At 37.1% G+C, this 20,183-nt stretch overlaps 2 protein-coding genes and 3 non-coding genes across 5 annotated transcripts; all 5 read right to left on the bottom strand.

The window, feature by feature from the left end:
- Window positions 1–355: 355 nt before the first annotated feature.
- LOC113492805 lies at window positions 356–7,934 on the bottom strand. Its single transcript, XM_026870483.1, has 7 exons — window positions 7,708–7,934; window positions 6,300–7,564; window positions 5,512–5,812; window positions 4,082–5,346; window positions 3,294–3,594; window positions 1,875–3,136; window positions 356–1,050 (listed from the first exon to the last, which is right to left on the bottom strand). The coding sequence occupies exons 1-7, from the start codon at window positions 7,912–7,914 to the stop codon at window positions 873–875; spliced, it is 4,779 nt and encodes a 1,592-aa protein (XP_026726284.1). The 5' UTR covers window positions 7,915–7,934; the 3' UTR covers window positions 356–872.
- Window positions 7,935–9,501: 1,567 nt separating this feature from the next.
- On the bottom strand, window positions 9,502–9,641 carry LOC113493610. The gene has a single exon (XR_003400590.1). It is a non-coding gene; the product is annotated as a U4 spliceosomal RNA (small nuclear RNA).
- Window positions 9,642–10,478: 837 nt separating this feature from the next.
- Window positions 10,479–10,618, bottom strand: LOC113493607. The gene has a single exon (XR_003400587.1). It is a non-coding gene; the product is annotated as a U4 spliceosomal RNA (small nuclear RNA).
- A 4,004-nt stretch (window positions 10,619–14,622) lies between these two features.
- Window positions 14,623–14,762, bottom strand: LOC113493609. The gene has a single exon (XR_003400589.1). It is a non-coding gene; the product is annotated as a U4 spliceosomal RNA (small nuclear RNA).
- A 1,766-nt stretch (window positions 14,763–16,528) lies between these two features.
- LOC113492804 (esterase B1-like) lies at window positions 16,529–19,710 on the bottom strand. Its single transcript, XM_026870482.1, has 4 exons — window positions 19,677–19,710; window positions 18,763–18,989; window positions 17,026–18,302; window positions 16,529–16,816 (listed from the first exon to the last, which is right to left on the bottom strand). Exons 1-4 carry the CDS (start codon window positions 19,693–19,695, stop codon window positions 16,603–16,605), a joined length of 1,737 nt encoding a protein of 578 aa, XP_026726283.1. The 5' UTR covers window positions 19,696–19,710; the 3' UTR covers window positions 16,529–16,602.
- Between the last annotated feature and the right edge of the window lie 473 nt (window positions 19,711–20,183).

Genomic DNA, 20,183 nt, shown 5'->3' with positions numbered 1-20,183 from the left:
AGTTCTATATTGAGCTTTTGAGAATAATCAAAGATAACATTATTAAATAAGCCTATTAAAAAACAATGATTATGCAACGAAATTATTCAATTCACTGACAAAAGCTTCGATATTGTTCATTTGTTTAAGGGCCGATTTTTCAATCGCCAGATAACTTTTATTCAACAAATATGTTTGACGTTTTGACAGCTTTTGTATAGAAAATATGTCAAACAGACATTTATTCCTCAGATATAAGTTATCTGACGATTGAAAAATCGGGCCTTAATCAAGTTCTTAAGCAAAGGTAAAATATAAGTCTTATGAGCAAGTACAGTTTGTCACGAGAAAATACATACTATTACCTACTGACAAAAGACAAACAATGTGATTATTTCAGTAGGCACATATTTACCGTAATACATAATATATATTTGTTAAATGTTTCATTATTTTATCACATATTTATTTTTACAGTTGAAAATGTACGGAATACGTGTTATAAAGGACTTCTATACAAGTTACTAACACTTTAGGAAAAACTAATTGTCCTACAGTTTCGGTTTTCATACCTACTCTTAGGTAATATGATTGTTGCTAAGTTATGAATTCTTTCGTCTACCCCTATGTTTTTATATTAATGCTTCCGCATCTTCAAAATCCTACCACAATGTATTTGGGGAAGTTCAAAATGCTTTTGTTCAATGTGCATCAACATTTGAAATTTACTTATCTCTTCTTTTCACATTCATTTCATTTTCATCATTTTTTATTTGGTCTATATTTAGTACCTAACTTAATTTTAACTCTTCTGTCACTGTGATGAGATTATGTTATGTACAATCAATATCAACGGCGCTAGGAGAAAACTCGATTTAAAAACTTTATCTAAACTAAGCGTCATTAGTTATCTTTGGTGGAACAGAGTCCCGATAGTGTTTGCTATAGATGTCATCCCACAACTCATTCCGGTGACCCAACAGCGGCTCGTTTTTCAACTCCACCTCCACTCCAAGGTTCATGTACGGGGATCTGTCAGCTCCAGCTGGTTGCCATGCAGACGAAGGATTACTGAAATGAATGCGATTTAATTTGTTAATTCCAGAATTCAAGGAATCACTTCGTTTTTTTTTTCTTGATTTTAAACTATAACATTATGGTCATACGAAACAATTGCCCTTTCCCTCCACAGCTATGATTGGCAATAATACACGGTGATTTTTTAGTCGTCTTACAAAAGCAGCCCAGTTCATGTATCCAATGACTAGAACAAGTTCATGATAAAAAAATAGGTATTTATGAGATTTGAATAAATTTAAAATGCAATTTTTATTCAATATAATGATGCAATGTGTAGTTTTTTAGAAACACATCTCTGTTGCGAGCGCGGTCCGAGCCTTGTAACAATGATGAGGGGTGCGGGCGGCGGTGTTTTTATCATTTTTAAGAGTATATTTCAGATTTCTGTTGTTTAATTTTTCTTCGTACTTATTACCTTAGTTGATGATAAAAAAAAAATTGCACCTAGGGGTATTTTACGTCGGAAACATGAACTGGGCTGCTTTTGTAAGACGACTAAAAAATCACCGTGTATAAATAATTCGCTTTCTACAGCTACGTTACTTCGAAGATTCCCCAAATTGGCCAGCTACCGCCTCGTGTATAGTAACATCGAAGAGTAGCCTACTTTATCTCTTTGTGGTTAAACTATCCCCATAATATTACTTTACATCATAATCTGTTAAAACGTAGATATGCAGATAGGTAAACCACACCCATAGTCTTATAACATGGCACGAAAAAGAGAAGCTCGAATTTAATAGTTTAGAAAATATACTCGAATTTATGCTACGAATTTAAATACCAATTATTGTTAACTAATATAAAACACTTACCCAGTTTTGATAAAGTTGCGCCAATATCCACGAATAGTTCTCCTCATATTTTGCATTTCTATGGTTTCTTCACTTTCGTTATCACCGTCTTGTACAGCAAAGGATTGAGCACAGTGTTCAGCACCCTGTAATCCATGCACTACTGGGGTTCTCTCATCCACAAAGGAATACTCATATAAATAGATTTCATTGTTACCAGCCTCGACGTAATATTTAACAGCCCAAAGCATGGGATAAGCGAAGATGACGTCTGTAAAATAATCAACGTAACCTAATGCGTTGTCCGTGGAAATTGGTTTATCCTCAAAGAAGAATTCCTTAATCTTATTTGCTACTTCCTCTTTTTGGGCTTCAGATTCGAATGTCAAGTCAGCTGGTAAGAAATCCGAGAATTTCTCATTCATTTGTGTTTTCCAATCATTGAAGAAATTCATACGAAATAGGCCTTCCATGTTGGCGAATCCGTAAAGTATAGGCAACTTCTTATAGCTGCCCTTCTGCAATATACTAAGAGGTGATTCGGTGAGGAATGCTTCGCTTTCTGTTTCGCGCTCTACACATGGTCCAAAAAGGAAAGTAGAATCAGGTCTATCGATAAATGTATCGGACGTTATTGCCTCCAGCGAAGCTGTCTTGTAAAACTCTTCTAATGCTGAAATGTCTTCAACATTATTAAAACCGAGTTTTCTGGCTTGATATTTGGCACTCTCTATAGGATCTCTCTGTACTGAAAATGCAGCTAGATTTCCGCCACTCTCAGGAATTACTCTGTGAAACAATCCTTCAGCTGATTTTGACAACATTAAGAGATCCACTGATGCGGAGCCAGCACTGAAGCCGCCAAGCGTGACGTCATTTGGATTTCCGCCGTAGCTGGCAATGTTTTCTTGCACCCAACGGAGAGCTGCAACTTGATCTTTCATACCGGCATTTCCTGGGATATCTTCTGTACCAAGGCAAAGAAATCCATGTATACCAAGACGATAGTTAAAGTTTACTAATATCATGTCTTTATTTTCCAATAGACGATTCGCTGTTAGCATTGATCCGTAACCCATAATAAAAGCTCCTCCGTGAACAACAACGTAAACCGTGAGATTTTTCTCTTCTGTGTTTGGTACGTATATATTGGCCACAAGACAGTCCTCTTGTTCCACTAAGGTTTCGTCTACCTCAACACCGGGAAATGAAGGCTGTGGGCATACGATATGCCTGTTGGTAGCTTTGAATGGTTCCGTCCATTTAGGTGCTGGTAGGGGTGGCTGAAAATACAAGAAATTATGTATTGCAGGAGCATGATCAAGCAATGTAAATTTAATGACCACTTTTATCATTCAAAATGCCCCGTTGTCATATTATGTTATCATAATATTCAGTATTACTCATGATGATGTAAAACCAATAATTTTAATAACTTACTCTGTATTTGTTTACACCAACTGGAGCTGTGGCGTAGGGTATGTTATAGAAGACATATAAATCCGCATCGGGATCTTTGCGGCCGCGCACCGGTCCCTGCGGGGTGTCCAGCTCCAGCCAGTCCTCTCCGCTCGGCGGTGTTGATGGTGGAACAGAGTCAAGGTAATGTTTGCTATAGATGTCATCCCACAATTCATTCCGTAGACCCAAGAGCGGCTCGTTTTTCAACTCAATTTTCACTCCTAGGTCCATGTACGGGGATCTGTCAGCTCTTGCAGGTTGCCACTCGGATGACGGCTTACTGTAATTCACACGTAATAAGATACTTGGCACATGATATCTAAATGGATTAAAATTTATTGCACAAGGTATAGAGAAATTACGTTGTACTGTAGGTACCACGATGATTTTATCTACGTTTCGCTCTATTCCAGTCCGTTATGGCCAGCTAATTATCAACAAAATTAATCATAAAAAGATTAAAAACCAAAGTCATAAAACGCTGATAAGACATGATCATTATCATCCTATACTGTGAAAATAGCAAGAGCTATCCTACTAATCTTTAAGGATAAACTAGCTTTCATCCACATTTTACACACATAGAAGTCTGTGCTCAAACTATATTTAGATCTTTATTTTCACACAATCTATACAGGGAAAGTACTAGGGTGATCTTAACAAATAGTCTTAAAGTGATAAAATTGTTTGCTCGCTTTTACTGAAACTAGCAACGAATGTTTCATAATTATTATATTTCTTACAAAATGCCGATATCTAATGCTTACCCAGTTTTGATGAAGTTGCGCCATATTTCACGAATATTTTTTCTCATAGTTTGCATTTCTATGGATTCACCACTTTCATCGCCGTCGACTACCGCCATGGTTTGAGCACAGTGATCAGCACCTTTTACATTAGTGTTTGGCACTAATGGGGTATTCTCATCCACAAAAGAATACTCATATAAATAGATTTCATTGTTTCCGGCCTCTACGTATTTTTTTACAGCCCAAAGCATAGGATAAGCAAATAAGACATCTGTAAAATAATCAATGTAACTTAAAACGTTATCTGTGGAAACTGATTTGTCATCGAAAAAGAATTTTTTAATCTTATTTGCTACTTCCTCTTTTTTGGCTTCAGATTCGAATGTCAAGTCAGCTGGTAAGAAATCCGAAAATTTTTCATTCATTTTTTCTTTCCATTCATTGTGCAAGTTCATACGAAATAGGCCTTCCATGTTGGCAAATCCGTACAGAATTGGTAACTTCTTGTAACTGCCCTTCTGCAATATACTAAGAGGTGATTCGGTGAGGAATGCTTCACTTTCTGTTTCACGCTCTACACATGGTCCAAAAAGGAAAGTAGAATCAGGTCTATCGATAAATGTATCGGACGTTATTGCCTCCAGCGAAGCTGTCTTGTAAAACTCTTCTAATGCTGAAATGTCTTCAACATTATTAAAACCGAGTTTTCTGGCTTGATATTTGGCACTCTCTATAGGATCTCTCTGTACTGAAAATGCAGCTAGATTTCCGCCACTCTCAGGAATTACTCTGTGAAACAATCCTTCAGCTGATTTTGACAACATTAAGAGATCCACTGATGCGGAGCCAGCACTGAAGCCGCCAAGCGTGACGTCATTTGGATTTCCGCCGTAGCTGGCAATGTTTTCTTGCACCCAACGGAGAGCTGCAACTTGATCTTTCATACCGGCATTTCCTGGGATATCTTCTGTACCAAGGCAAAGAAATCCATGTATACCAAGACGATAGTTAAAGTTTACTAATATCATGTCCTTATTTTCCAATAGACGATTCGCTGTTAGCATTGATCCGTAACCCATAATAAAAGCTCCTCCGTGAACAACAACGTAAACCGTGAGATTTTTCTCTTCTGTGTTTGGTACGTATATATTGGCCACAAGACAGTCCTCTTGTTCCACTAAGGTTTCGTCTACCTCAACACCGGGAAATGAAGGCTGTGGGCATACGATATGCCTGTTGGTAGCTTTGAATGGTTCCGTCCATTTAGGAGCTGGTAGGGGTGGCTGAAAATACAAGAAATGATGTATTGCAGGAGCATGATTAAGCAATGTAAATTTAATATTATGTTGACCACTTTTATCATCCAAAATGCCCCGTTGTCATATTATGTTATCATAATATTCAGTATTACTCATGATGATGTAAAACCAATAATTTTAATAACTTACTCTGTATTTGTTTACACCAACTGGAGCTGTGGCGTAGGGTATGTTATAGAAGACATACAAATCCGCATCGGGATCTTTGTGGCCGCGCACCGGTCCCTGCGGGGTGTCCAGCTCCAGCCAGTCCTCTCCGCTCGGCGGTGTTGATGGTGGAACAGAGTCAAGGTAATGTTTGCTATAGATGTCATCCCACAATTCATTCCGTCGACCCAAGAGCGGCTCGTTTTTCAACTCAATTTTCACTCCTAGGTCCATGTACGGGGATCTGTCCGCTCTTGCAGGTTGCCACTCGGATGACGGCTTACTGAAATTCACACGTAATAAGATACTTGGCATATGATATCTAAATGGATTAAAATTTATTGCACAAGGTATAGAGAAATTACGTTGTACTGTAGGTACCACGATGATTTTATCTACGTTTCGCTCTATTCCAGTCCGTTATGGCCAGCTAATTATCAACAAAATTAATCATAAAAAGATTAAAAACCAAAGTCATAAAACGCTGATAAGACATGATCATTATCATCCTATACTGTGAAAATAGCAAGAGCTATCCTACTAATCTTTAAGGATAAACTAGCTTTCATCCACATTTTACACACATAGAAGTCTGTGCTCAAACTATATTTAGATCTTTATTTTCACACAATCTATACAGGGAAAGTACTAGGGTGATCTTAACAAATAGTCTTAAAGTGATAAAAATTTTTGCTCGCTTTTACTGAAACTAGCAACGAATGTTTCATAATTATTATATTTCTTACAAAATGCCGATATCTAATGCTTACCCAGTTTTGATGAAGTTGCGCCATATTTCACGAATATTTTTTCTCATAGTTTGCATTTCTATGGATTCACCACTTTCATCGCCGTCAACTACCGCCATGGTTTGAGCACAGTGATCAGCACCTTTTACATTAGTGTTTGGCACTAATGGGGTATTCTCATCCACAAAAGAATACTCATATAAATAGATTTCATTGTTTCCGGCCTCTACGTATTTTTTTACAGCCCAAAGCATAGGATAAGCAAATAAGACATCTGTAAAATATTCAATGTAACTTAATACGTTATCTGTGGAAACTGATTTGTCATCGAAAAAGAATTTTTTAATTTTATTTGCTACTTCCTCTTTTTTGGCTTCAGATTCGAATGTCAAGTCAGCTGGTAAGAAATCCGAAAATTTTTCATTCATTTTTTCTTTCCATTCATTGTGCAAGTTCATACGAAATAGGCCTTCCATGTTGGCAAATCCGTACAGAATTGGTAACTTCTTGTAACTGCCCTTCTGCAATATACTAAGAGGTGATTCGGTGAGGAATGCTTCACTATCTGTTTCACGCTCTACACATGGTCCAAAAAGAAATGTAGAATCAGGTCTTTCCATAAATGCATCCGATGTTAATTTCTCAAGCGAAGCTGTCTTATAAAACTCTTCCAATGCTGAAATGTCTCCAACATTATTAAAGCCCAGTTTTCTGGCTTGATATTTCGCGCTCTCTATAGGATCTCTCTGTACTGAAAATGCAGCTAGATTTCCGCCACTCTCAGGAATTACTCTGTGAAACAATCCTTCAGCTGATTTTGACAACATTAAGAGATCCACTGATGCGGAGCCAGCGCTATAGCCGCCAAGCGTGACGTCATTTGGATTTCCGCCGTAGCTAGCAATGTTTTCTTGCACCCATCGGAGGGCTGCAACTTGATCTTTCATACCGGCATTTCCAGGGACATCATCGGTACCAAGGCAAAGAAATCCGTGAATACCAAGACGATAGTTAAAGTTGACTAATATTATATCTTTATTTTCCAATAGACGGGACGATGATACAATTGCACCATAACCGATTACAAAAGCTCCTCCGTGAACCACAACGTAAACCGGAAGGTTTTTCTCTTGCGTGTCTGGCACAAATACATTGGCCACAAGACAGTCTTCCTGTTCCAGTACCTGCCCGTCCAACACCATGTCAGGCATTGAAGCTTGTGGACATACGATATGCCTATTGATGGCGTCAAATCGCTCTGTCCATCTTGGAGCCGGTAGGGGAGGCTGAAAAAATAATTTTGACTTATGAATTGTAATGAATATTTTATTATTATTTGTATCACTTATTTTCAATAACTTTATAAAAATTACTGTTAACCATTTTTAAAATATTGACGTAAATAGAATGATCATTGGCATTATCTTACCTTGTATTTGTTCTCCCCGACTGGAGCAGTAGCGTATGGTATATTATAGAAGGCGTACAAGTGGTTTGCATTGGGGTCCCTGCGGCCGCGCACGGGTCCCTGCGGTGTGTCCAGCTCCAGCCAGTCCTCGTCACCCGGCAACTGCCGCCCTTCTGTGATGCAAACGACCACTGCACATAGCAGCAAGCCACATGTCCACAGCCCCATGATTACTCTATCCAACTGAATCTAATTCTTATCTACCACATATTATATGCAAGTTTATATCTTAAAAATCAATACTTTATAAATCAGTTATCAAAATATATTTTGTAAGCATGACACCGCTTTTTTTTAAAAACCCTCATATGTTGAATGTATTTTATTTGTTTTAGTGTAGTTTTCTGTTGTATGTATGTATTGTATTTATGTAAAAATGTTTTACGACTTTCTGTAAAAAAAAAATACGACTTTGATTTTCGCACCATATGCATAGGCGTCCTGATACCTTCCAAAAAATGCCAACACCTCAAAATATTCTCATGATATATCTGCTGTTCGAAGAAATTAAACTGTTTATTTAAATCTAGTAATGGTTTTAAACAAAACAAAACCAATCTGTACTTACACAAAACATCCATATAAAAGTATGTAAAAGGGGAAACAAACGTATTATGCGTATTATTATTTTTACTTCGTATATATGCAGACAACATTTCAAAGTTCCTGAACACCAAACTCCTGTGTGACTTACAAGATTATGGCCATGCAAAGGTGATGTCGCTTTTCTGTAACCCAACGGGACTCATCAAATGTGACCCGCGCGTTTTGTATTATAGTATTGCTGTCGTCACCGATAACAGAGACCCTCAAAGAACCACTAAAAGTAAAACTGTTACACTTGTGCATTGTAGACAAGGTGTTCAAACATACCTTGGCCCCTCTAGCCAAGTTATTTCAGCAAACGTAAAAGTCCCAAACACTAAATGGCTCCCCATCACTAAAGCCTGATTGTTAGCCCGTTATCGGCCTGTAAAATGTATTTCAAATATATGCGGGATCTGTACATTCACCTTGAAAACATTTCCTGTTACCAAAAATTTTAATCACAACATCAATCAGCAAAATATTTATCTAGCTGATAATAGTGTTTTTGTGTTTGGTCATGCCTTATCACAACAACATGGTTGTACCGGCCTATAAACACACTACAGCTGGGGAAAACCTCTTCTCGTTTAAACACGAAGTGAGCATTGATCAACACGCTTGATCACTACGAGTTGAAGGTTCCGCAATACAATATTCAATGACCAGTAGTCCTTATTTTTGAAATAAATATCAGCTTCATACGTCCACGCTTTCCTGAGAAAAGAGGTCTTGACATTGGTACTTACTTGGGATTAACACTTATAACATTGTGAATACAAAACCGTATTTAGAAGTACAAGGAATTGCGATATACCTACGTATGTCCCAAGCACAAATAATATTTTTAATTTAATACAAAAGGGGCCAGACATAAGTCAGGCTTGTCCGTTAAAGATGTCGCGGTGATACATTTTTTTCGAGGTTTTGCTTTAAACTTCTTTATATTATCTGAAATTGGTTAGAATGCAAGTTACATAATTATCATTATTATCGGTGTTACATTTTTCTTTACTAATGTGCGTAATTTATCGAGCTAATAAATAAATAATGGCTCAATCTTTACTTTAATCGCAGCCTAATATATTTATTTTATTCACTACTTTAAGTGGTAAATAAAAGGCACACGGAGAATAAACTCTACTGATTCGTTTTTAAATGTATTCTTAGGCCTTTTACGGCCATTCAAAAATTGCCATCGCGGACGGTGTTTCACGTCCACACGGCGGGGTATTGGTAAAGTTTTCAACTAGCAATAATCGCACCTCGGATTAACCTCATTGGTTACGATATTGCCTCTGCGCAAAGTTAATGAGAAGACTTTAACGAAATCGCCTAGGTGAGGACGTGTAACACAACGATTGCGACTTTTAATTCGATCCCAACGCCATCTAGTTGTATTTGCAGTGCTAAAGTAAAAGTCTTCAAAACAGAGGTCTTCACCCCTGCAACTCGGCATTTATTGTGTCGCATCTCCCGATTATAACAAAGTAAAGGACTTTATACTCCATTCAATTTCTACTACGAATTCTTAAATAACCTTATATTTATGCGTGCACATGGACCTATAGCACTTTTGCATCAGTTTTATTTTGAACTGATTTTCAAAAGAGAAGATTTTTTCTCGATTGCGACTATTTGTGCTAGCGTTCCTATTATATATTTTTGACGTAAACAAAAATTTGCTTCTCGCGGCCACCACGAAAATCCGGCATGCGATAACCGCGGTAACTATATCGAAACGTTGATATATTTAAGCAAGTATGATACCGTAATCGATTCGCATTTAGAAAAATGTTCCTCAACACAGAATCCCACATTCTCTGGTCTTTCGAGCGATAGATAATAATGTAACAAGCATAAACAATATTTATGATTTAATACAAAAGGGGCAAAACGCATGTCTGGCTTGCACGTTATGGATGTCGTTGTCGAGATTTTGCTTTATACGACTTTAAATTATTTTAAAGGTGTTTTACTTTATTAGTGTGTGTAATTTATCGAGCTAATATGAATAATGGCTCTATCTTTACCTTAATCGCAGTTATTGTTTAGATGTTTCTTATACATCTCACACTACTTTAAGTGGTCAATAAACGGCACACGGAGAATAAACACTACTGATTCGTTTTTAAATGTATTCTTAGGCCATTTACGGCCATTCAAAAATTGCCATCGCGGACGGTGTTTCACGTCCACACGGCGGGGTATTGGTAAAGTTTTCAACTAGCAATAATCGCACCTCGGATTAACCTCATTGGTTACGATATTGCCTCTGCGCAAAGTTAATGAGAAGACTTTAACGAAATCGCCTAGGTGAGGACGTGTAACACAACGATTGCGACTTTTAATTCGATCCCAACGCCATCTAGTTACGTTTGCGATAATAAATTAAAACAGGGTTGAAGAGAGGGGTAACTGTGCTACTTGTCAAGTGTTGGCGTTGCTGTTATGACTCAAGATTCTTTATTATAGTTATTTAATTTTTCTTGCAGAATCGATCAAAAGTTATCAAACAAAAAAGATAAATTTTGCGAAAAAAATCCGTATCCAAATTGGTTCAGCCGTTTAGGTAAGGTGCCACAGACAGAAAGGTGTTAATTTGTCAACAAGGAAAACTTTTATTCAGTATATCTGGCTAATATCATAATTTTAATAAATCATATTATGTTCAGCTGCTTAATGCTGGATAATATTACTTTACTTATAGCTTATAGATTTTTTTACTGTTCCTATTTAAGAGTTATAGAACTGTTAAAAAATATTGATATTAACACATGTGTCAAAAAGGTTTATCAAATCTTATAAATCTTGGAAATATCCTTCTTAAACCTTGATTAATTTATGCTGTTATCATTTGCGTCAGTAACAATACAAATTGTAAACAAATGAATCATTAAGATTGAAATTATAAATCAAAGATTTATAATTTCAATCTTATTATTTGTGTATAGAACACGATAAACCAAACATTGTGCAATAATTAGCAAATAATAAAGAAAACAGGTTATCATTTGCTTGATGTATCAAATATATATTAATTTCTAGCTGATGCTCGCGACTCTCCGTGGAATCCAGTTTACAGAGAGAAAGACATATGGACAGACTGAGTTCCGTTTACGGTATACATAATTCATTGATTTAAATAAACAATATTTGTGTTAAATAGAAAGGCTTTGTAAAACCTTCATGTTAAAAAGTAGCCTTTGCCTCTTCTCAGGCTTAGACCCTAGCCGTGTACCAAATTTCAGTACTGTCGATACTTTAGTTTTAGCGTGAGAGACACTTTCGAATTTATAATATTATAGTGATAAAAATACCTACTGCAGAGATATAACAGACTTGAATGCCGCAGCGGGTCACTCATAGATACATCGAGACAGTGGCAATTATGTCATGATATCCGCTTGGCATTGTGAAGTGTTATTTGACGCAAATAAGCACTTTTTTACCAGATTTTTCTTTTTTTGGACCATATGTAGCGCGTGTCAGTTAAATCTTGGTATATGTATTACATATATTATAGTTACCATTGCTGTATGGGTTTGCCAACATGGAACGACATTTTCGAATTCCCCGCTTTGAAACCTGGAAAAGCGGAATTAATGAAAAGTTCTTACCAGATGACTAAAAATTCCCTTCTAATTACGGGAAAAAAAATAATAGCTAAGAAAGTGAAGACATTGAACAGAGGTGGTCATGCGCGGATATAGAACTATTGCCACCAGAGTCGTATACGTTTGTCAGCGACGCGCACGGTTCGCGAAGATGGCTCGACCACTGCGTGCTGACGAGTGCCGCGCGGCTCTCTGTGTTAAATATTTCAATTTTGTATGATATTTATTGGTCAGACCATTACCCTATCCTTATGGAGTGCAATTTAGATTTAGTTAAAGCCAAAGTTGTTTCAATTAGTTATAGTAAAAACAAGGTTATATGGGGAGACAGGGACACTAGTCAAATTAAGAAATATATTATTATATGTAACTCACAGCTTAAGTTTATTGATTTTCCTGAGCAATGTAGTGAATGTGCAGATAGATTTTGTGATAACGTTAACCATAGAGTAATATTAGATAAAATGTACAATGATTTAGTTACAGTATTGACAGAAGCTTCAAAAGCGAGTAAACAATGTTGTAAAATACACAAGCGTAAAAAGTATGTCACAGGATGGAACAAACATGTCAGAGATAGTCACGTTATTGCCAGGCGTTGTTACATAGATTGGTTAGCTAGTGGGAAACCGACTTCGGGAGAAAAATATAATGATATGTGTAATTCTAGAATTATATTTAAACAGAAATTAAAATGGTGTCAAAATAATGATCAACAGATTAAAATGGATAAAATTGCAGATCAACATAACAAGAAAGATTTTAAAAATTTTTGGAAGAATACAAATAGCTTAAATCCGAAGCCTGGCCATCCCGTGAGTGTTTCTGGCATTCATGAACCAACTGAAATAGCTGAAGCGTTTCGTCTTCAATTAAAGATAGACTCCTTGTCTCCTACAGACACTCACAAGGACGTAAAGAGATGTAAAAGTGCGGAGTCGGATGTCGCTGTCAGGTTCACTAATAAGCAGGTGAAGAATGTTATCCGAGGTATGGTCAAAGGCAAGTCACCAGGTCATGATGGTCTAAGTATAGAACATCTAAAGTACGCAGGAGCTCATTTACCGCGGATTTTAACAATGTTTTTTAATCTCTGTATTAGCCATTCATACCTACCAGATCGGTTAATGCATACAGTTGTAATTCCCATAATTAAAAACAGGAGTGGAGATGCCTCGGATATATCAAATTACAGGCCGATATCTTTAGCCACAATAGTGGCCAAAGTATTGGACAGTCTGCTTGACCAGCACTTGAATAAACATATCAACCTCCACGACCAACAATTTGGCTTCCGGACAGGTTTGTCAACAGAGAGTGCTATCATGTGCCTCAAGGAGACTGTTCAGTACTACGTGACCAGAAAGACGCCGGTGTATGCTTGCTTTTTGGACCTGTCAAGGGCGTTCGACTTCGTTTCTTACAGAAAGTTATGGGAAAAGTTGGAAGATGAAACGTCTTGTAACCAGGAGGTTGTGTCCTTATTGAAACATTGGTACAACAATCAGACTAATGTAGTGAAATGGGCTGGGGCGTCATCAGCAGTGTACAGGTTGAATTGTGGAGTGAGACAGGGTGGCCTGACCTCACCCAGACTCTTCAACCTGTATATGAACGGACTTATTGGTGAGCTCAACAGTACCGGCGTCGGATGTCACATAGACGGTGTTTGTGTTAACAACATAAGCTACGCAGACGACATGGTACTGTTGAGCCCTTCAATGGCAGCGTTAAAAAAGTTAGTTAGAATATGTGAAGTGTATGCGGAGGCTCATGGACTGAAATACAATTCGAGAAAGAGTGAGATTATGATATACAAGGCTAGCAACAAAAGTTATGCAACAGTTCCTGTCACCTTAAGTGGTAGCGAGTTGAAGCAAGTCTCGAATTTCAAGTATCTCGGTCACTGGGTCTCCGAGGACTTGAAGGATGATAAAGACTTGGAGAGGGAACGTAGGGCGCTGGCGGTCAGAAGCAATATGTTGGCCCGCAGGTTTCGGCGATGCAGTGATTCGGTAAAAGTGACTTTGTTTAAAGCCTATTGCCAGTCATTGTATACGTGTTCTCTGTGGGTAAACTATACGCGGATGACGTATAACGCCCTGCGTGTACAATACAACAATACATTTAGGACGCTGCTCAGGTTGCCGCGGTTCTGCAGTGCCTCGGGCATGTTTGCTGACGCGCACACTGATGGTTTTAATGCCATCATCAGAAAACGCAGTGCTTCACTTCTTCACCGAGTGCGGACTAGCACCAATAGCGTCCTAAACGTATTGACTGATAGGTGGGACTCTCAGCTGCTTAGACACTGGTTAAGCCTTCACACTGTGTTGTAATTTGTATTTTATTTTATTTCTTTGATGTTTTGTGTTACCTACTTTTTATATGGACCTGGTCTGAAATAAAGATTTATTATTATTATTATTTATTATTATTAAAGATAATAATGATGAACAAGGAATAACAAAATATGAATAAAAAAAATCCTTGGCAAAATTAATACAAATTCATCAATTTAACAGTAATTTTGTCAGGGAAAGATATTTTAGTACCTAACTTGCAATCAGGCTTTGGATCTGCATGGTTTGTGAATTGAATGGTTGCCCAAAATGTAACATCATATTTATTTTCAGGCTGTCGTCACTGCAATGCCTTTTCTATGTATTCTTAGGCCTTTTACGGCCATTCAAAAATTGCCATCGCGGACGGTGTTTCACGTCCACACGGCGGGGTATTGGTAAAGTTTTCAACTAGCAATAATCGCACCTCGGATTAACCTCATTGGTTACGATATTGCCTCTGCGCAAAGTTAAGGTATAGACTTCAACGAAATCGCCTAGGTGAGGACGTGTAACACAACGATTGCGACTTTTAATTCGATCCCAACGCCATCTAGTTGCATTTGCGGAACTAAATAAAATGATGTATAATTATGTTCAACGTTACATAGTTACATATTCATTGGTAATGTGCAATTTAAAGAGTAAAGTAAATACAGATATACACAATACTAATAATATTACGTTGTCAGAATGGTTTGCATTGATTGATTGTACATGTTTGGCTTGCTTACATTCTATACAGTGTATCAATTTTAGACAAAAACAAAAAAAAAACCATCCAAATGCGATTTATCAAAATAAAACAATAATATTGAGTTGTTGTATTGCAAGCATTTAGCAGTTATCGCATCGTTTTCGGCACATCACAAGCTTTCTCTTGTCACTCGTATATCAAAGGGGAGGCAGTTATTGCGTAAAGAAAAAAAAATACTCTTTGTGAAATCCTTAAACGAGTTTTAAGTAGACAAGCGTCCCTTAAAATAGGGGAATTGTGAATAGGCTGATGTGTAGTGAAATGTGTTCAACTGTTCCATTATTATTTGTGCCGGCTTTCAATTTCATTTCGAGAATCCTTATAAAAACAATATTGTGTCCGCAATACTCACCTTGACGATACCGTGCTAAGCGTCTTTTATTTTCAGTAAGCGATACCGAACGACACGAAACATTGTCTAAAATTGATAATACCAACATTCATATGACAATTTCTTAAATGTCTATTTGAATCTACATTCCTCTTGACTATAACAAAGAGCAGAATACTTAAGTGCCTTGCTCAGTTCTATAATAAACTGTAAATCTACTCGGAGCTTGTGGCTAAGCTGTAACTGCACGTATTGATCGATTCCCGTTTAAGCTACGCTCGAAAGACCATCATTGTCATAACGTCCTGCCTTGAAATATAAAGTTGCTGAGCTTTAGTCTTCAAAAACGATTGCCCATAAAGTATATAATGGTTGAAACCTTAAAGACGCTTATTTACGCCACTGACAAACAGCACTGAGCATGTGTTTTTGTTGAGATAATGTTTAACCTGCCTCAAAACAGTAGGAGGTTCGTATTTGTGTGCGTGTTACCATTTGACCTCATAGTAGGTACATCTTACTCTGTACTAGTGTATATTGAATCTAATTGTGTTCTGTATTTAACAGAATTCCAGTTTTACTGTATATTACTCACTAAAATTTAAACTTCTGAGATCACCCATGAACTTCTTTGTTGTGACCTAATCTGGTACACTGTTTCTGGTGGTTCAATTGTAGAAGCGAGCTATATGTCGCCGTGTTCCCTGTCCCGCTTTCCCTACGTAGCCTAATTTTTTACGGAGTACCCATAAATATGTTTATAGTATTTATGTTTACCTAAGTTTTGGGTAAACTTAGCAACAACCTTGCGTATTATCTTATCGGAATAACTGATAATAATTATCGACTATAAATAGAATTCAGGTATTTAGGTGATATCGATCGGTTTAAGTACATTGATTGTATAACTAAAGACTGATTCCTGTCTGTGAATATGACTTATTTAAAAACCCAGGTGGCCCATCACACCTAAACGTTAATTCATGCAAATTCATTGCATGTGTGTCTCTGACACTTCCACAACTGCGATAATATTGGTTTTTGATGTGATCATGCTCGTCTAGAACGTATAGCGAAAGGAAAAAAAAGATAGAAATATTTTTTGTCTAAAAGTCAAGCAGCATGGGCTACCTAAAGAGAGAAAAATACATTAACACACAAGACATTTTTTTATTTACCTATAAACTAGCAAAAATCGTAGAATTTTGGGTACATATACATTCATTATTTAGTCATTTGTATAGTCTCTGGCTCGGGGTTCGGGGGAGGTATAGGAGCTCGGTAGTACTTCTGGTAGATGTCCTCCCAGAAGCGTGTGCGTGTCTCCAGCAGCGGCTCGTGACGCAACTCCACCTTCTGTCCCAGAGACATGTACGGCGCCCTGTCCACGCCTGCCGCCGGCCACGCGGGTAGCGATGACCCTTCTGGCACTGGTTTACTAGAAGTAACAATAATATTTTTTAAATCACTGAAAACGCACGTCATTTAGCAAATCAGCTCTAATTTGATGATTCTCTATCTCTATAAATAAAACCGATAACTAGAAGAATTACATTGGATACGGTATTGTTTCACTCTATCAAGTCTCGCAATATTTAGTGAAAATCAAAATCATTTATTTATCGCAAAAGTTAAAACTCCACTTACCCGGTCTTTACAAAACTGTGCCATATTTCCCGAACAATCTTCTTCATATTGCGGTACTCTGGGGTCAAAATACTTTCGTTATAAACTGAGCCATCACGCCCATCTACTAAAGCCAAAGATTGAGCACAGTGGCCTGCACCATGCACGTCAGTGTGAGGTATTATGGGACTGTCATCATCAACGAAGGAGTAAACGTACAAATATACTTCATTGTTCCCGTTCTCAACGTACATCTTAGCTGCCCAATGCATGGGATGAATAAATAAGGCATCTGAATAGAAATCAACGTAGTCCAAAACCTTTTCATACACAGGGCTACCTCTAAAATAGAAGTCCTTTACCCTCTCCGCTACTTCTGCTTTTTCTTCCGCCGTTTTGAATTTCAAGTCAATTGTTAAGAAATCCGAAAATTTTTCATTCATTCTATACTTCCAAGTATCAAATTGACGGATACGGAACAATCCTTCTCTGTTAGCAAAGCCATACAACACTGGTAATTTTTTATAGGTATTTTTCTGTAATATGCTCAAAGGAGTTTCAGTGAGGAATGCTTCAGTCGCGGTTTCACGTTCTACACATGGCGAGAAAAAGTAGTTAAAATCTGGTCTATGGAAACGTAAATGTGAGGTCAACAAGGACATCGGAGCCGTCTTATAAAACTTTTCTAAAGCTTTAATATTGTCCACATCAGTGAAGTTCAATAATTTTGCTTGGAACTTTGCAATAGCTAAAGGATCTCTCTGACTTGAAAATACTGCCAGATTTCCTCCACTCTCAGGTATTACTCTATGAAACAATCCTTCGGCGGCCTTTGAGAGCATTAAGAGATCCGATGACACGGATCCTGCACTGGAGCCCGCAAGGGTGACGTCGTTAGGGTTGCCTCCATAGCTGGCGATATTATGTTGTACCCAGCGAAGGAGTGCAACTTGGTCCTTCATACCGGCATTGCCAGGTATGTCATCAGTACCAAGACAAAGAAAACCATGAACTGCTAGGCGGTAGTTAAAAGTAACCATTATGATGTCCTTTTTATCCAAAAAGTGTTTTGCTTTAATCATGTTGCCATAACCGGTGCCAAAGCCTCCTCCATGAATGTAGACGAAAACCGACAGGTTTTTCTCTTCTGTATCAGGCACGTATACATTGGCGATGAGACAATCCTCTTTAAATATGATTGCTTTATTAGCATGATTTGGCTGTGTCGCCTGTGGGCATCTAACAAACTTATCAACTGCATCGTAGGGCGTTGTCCACGTCGGCGGTGGTAGAGGGGGCTGTAAAACAAATGATGTGGTAGCTTAATACAAGACTTAAAAATGTGAAAATTCTTATTTACAAGTAGCAATACCTACTAATTTGCTAAGATTAGTTGAGACAGTCGTAAGAACCATCGATCGGAATCCAAACAAATTCGAATATGATGACAAATCAATCAAAACAAAATAAATAGACGCTTTTTCTGTAAAAAACGAAGCAAAACCTGTCAGGCAGGCCAACCAAACAAATTTGGTTTAAACTAAAGTCAATAGTATCACGTGCGTTGTGTCAACATTATGATCAGAAATGACTCTACTTTGTCTACAGATTATATTTACACTTCTATTTCTATTAGGACACTAGCTATTGCCTACTCAATGACAATTAGCAAATTACATTACAAAGTAAACTATTTTTTAGTTACCTCCCTACCAACTCACTTTACTTATTATCTATGGAGAAAGATCGGGAAAGTACCTTAAATTTGTTTTCGCCTTCTGGACCTGTTGCGTATGGTATGTTATAGAAGACATATAGATGGTCTGCTTCGGGATCCCTGCGGCCGCGCACTGGTCCCTGCGGGGTGTCCAGCTCCAGCCAGTCCTCGTCCCTCGTCGGCTGCTCACATGTGACGCACACAGCCGCCGCGCACAGCAGCAACACACACGTCCACAACTCCATTTGTATTATCAAATACTGATTCGCTGTAGGTATGATATAACACTTTTATATTTCCTTGGCCACCGGCCCTAATGATCTTACGTGACAAATAGATACATCGGTAATTTTAAAATATATTACTGAACAGTAGTATATTTTAAAATTACCTAATAAATGGTTCAAAATGTAAGCATTCATTTGGAATTAGATTTGACTCTAAATGATTTTCAATAAAAGAGGTAAGTATGAGTCATGAAACCTCCTTAGAAAAAAAAACCCGCGAGATCAATTTTATTTTTTTGTTGTTCTAAATTTAAAAGTAATTACCATTTTTTATTTTAGCAAGTTTTTGTTTGTAGATGCTAATTTTAAGACGCTTCTTGTAAATTAATTATTTGAGTACCTAAATAAGTTTAAATAATTGATAGTTTTTAAATATTATTGTGGTTAAGAAGTTTGTTAGCTAGTAAATGACTGTTGCTGCGAAAAAGGTGTCTGCTGTAAACTTAAATAATTCAGGTAACTCGCACATTATATTTAATATTGGTTACTAACGAGCCAAATCTTGTAAATTTGTATGTTTTTTTTTATTTATTTTGCCCAAACGGCTGGAAATATTTTCATTTGTTATTAGGTAATACCCAGGTATATAGATTACAAAAGTGGCCTTGATTATGCAATTCGCGGATGACATCGCTAGAATTTATTTATTTGTAATAATTTGTACCTACGTAGTTCATAAATTTCCATTATCCGTGATAATGAAACTGACAGAATGTTATTTTGATAGTTATTTTTTATCGAGGTTTTTATTGTATTGTCTCTTGAAATGATTTCTTCGAATTTAGGAATAAGTCAGTGAGTCAGATTTTGTACAACGCATAACTTATTTTTTCGACTCATTTAATACTTATTGTAAAAAGTGGCAATCGCTTGACAATATTTACATTGCAAATGATAATGTAAACAAGCGCTTTCTTTGAAAATATTCGGTGTCGTTTTATAATAAAAATATAAAGTTGCGCTTATAATTGTTTAATAAGGTCGACAAAATATTGATTCACGATAAAGCCCGCAATTTTTTTTGTTATTGACAAATTTTATCTTATAAAAACTTCTTATCGAGGAATATTGTTTTATTATCGTATTTATTTATGAAACACATATTTTTACCTATTTACTTGTTAAAATGTGACTTGCACGTTACGTTGCCACTACTGTTTGAATATAATGAACTA

The sequence above is a fragment of the Trichoplusia ni genome, chromosome 4 (genome assembly GCF_003590095.1).
Source record: "Trichoplusia ni isolate ovarian cell line Hi5 chromosome 4, tn1, whole genome shotgun sequence".
In the NCBI taxonomy this organism is placed as follows: Eukaryota; Metazoa; Arthropoda; class Insecta; order Lepidoptera; family Noctuidae; genus Trichoplusia; species Trichoplusia ni.
The sequence above is the reverse complement of the archived record's forward strand: the minus strand, read 5'-3'. Positions and strand labels throughout refer to the sequence as shown.

Coding starts and splice junctions, on each gene's coding strand:
- LOC113492805 (XM_026870483.1), bottom strand. CDS start 7,914: ATGGGGCTGTGGACATGTGGCTTGCTGCTATGTGCAGTGGTCGTTTGC. Junction 5,347..5,511: donor TTGGTGTAAACAAATACAGA/GTAAGTTATTAA, acceptor TTGTATTTTCAG/CCACCCCTACCAGCTCCTAA. Junction 1,051..1,874: donor CGCAACTTTATCAAAACTGG/GTAAGTGTTTTA, acceptor CATTCATTTCAG/TAATCCTTCGTCTGCATGGC.
- LOC113492804 (XM_026870482.1), bottom strand. Junction 18,303..18,762: donor AAGGCGAAAACAAATTTAAG/GTACTTTCCCGA, acceptor TTTGTTTTACAG/CCCCCTCTACCACCGCCGAC. Junction 16,817..17,025: donor CACAGTTTTGTAAAGACCGG/GTAAGTGGAGTT, acceptor TGTTACTTCTAG/TAAACCAGTGCCAGAAGGGT.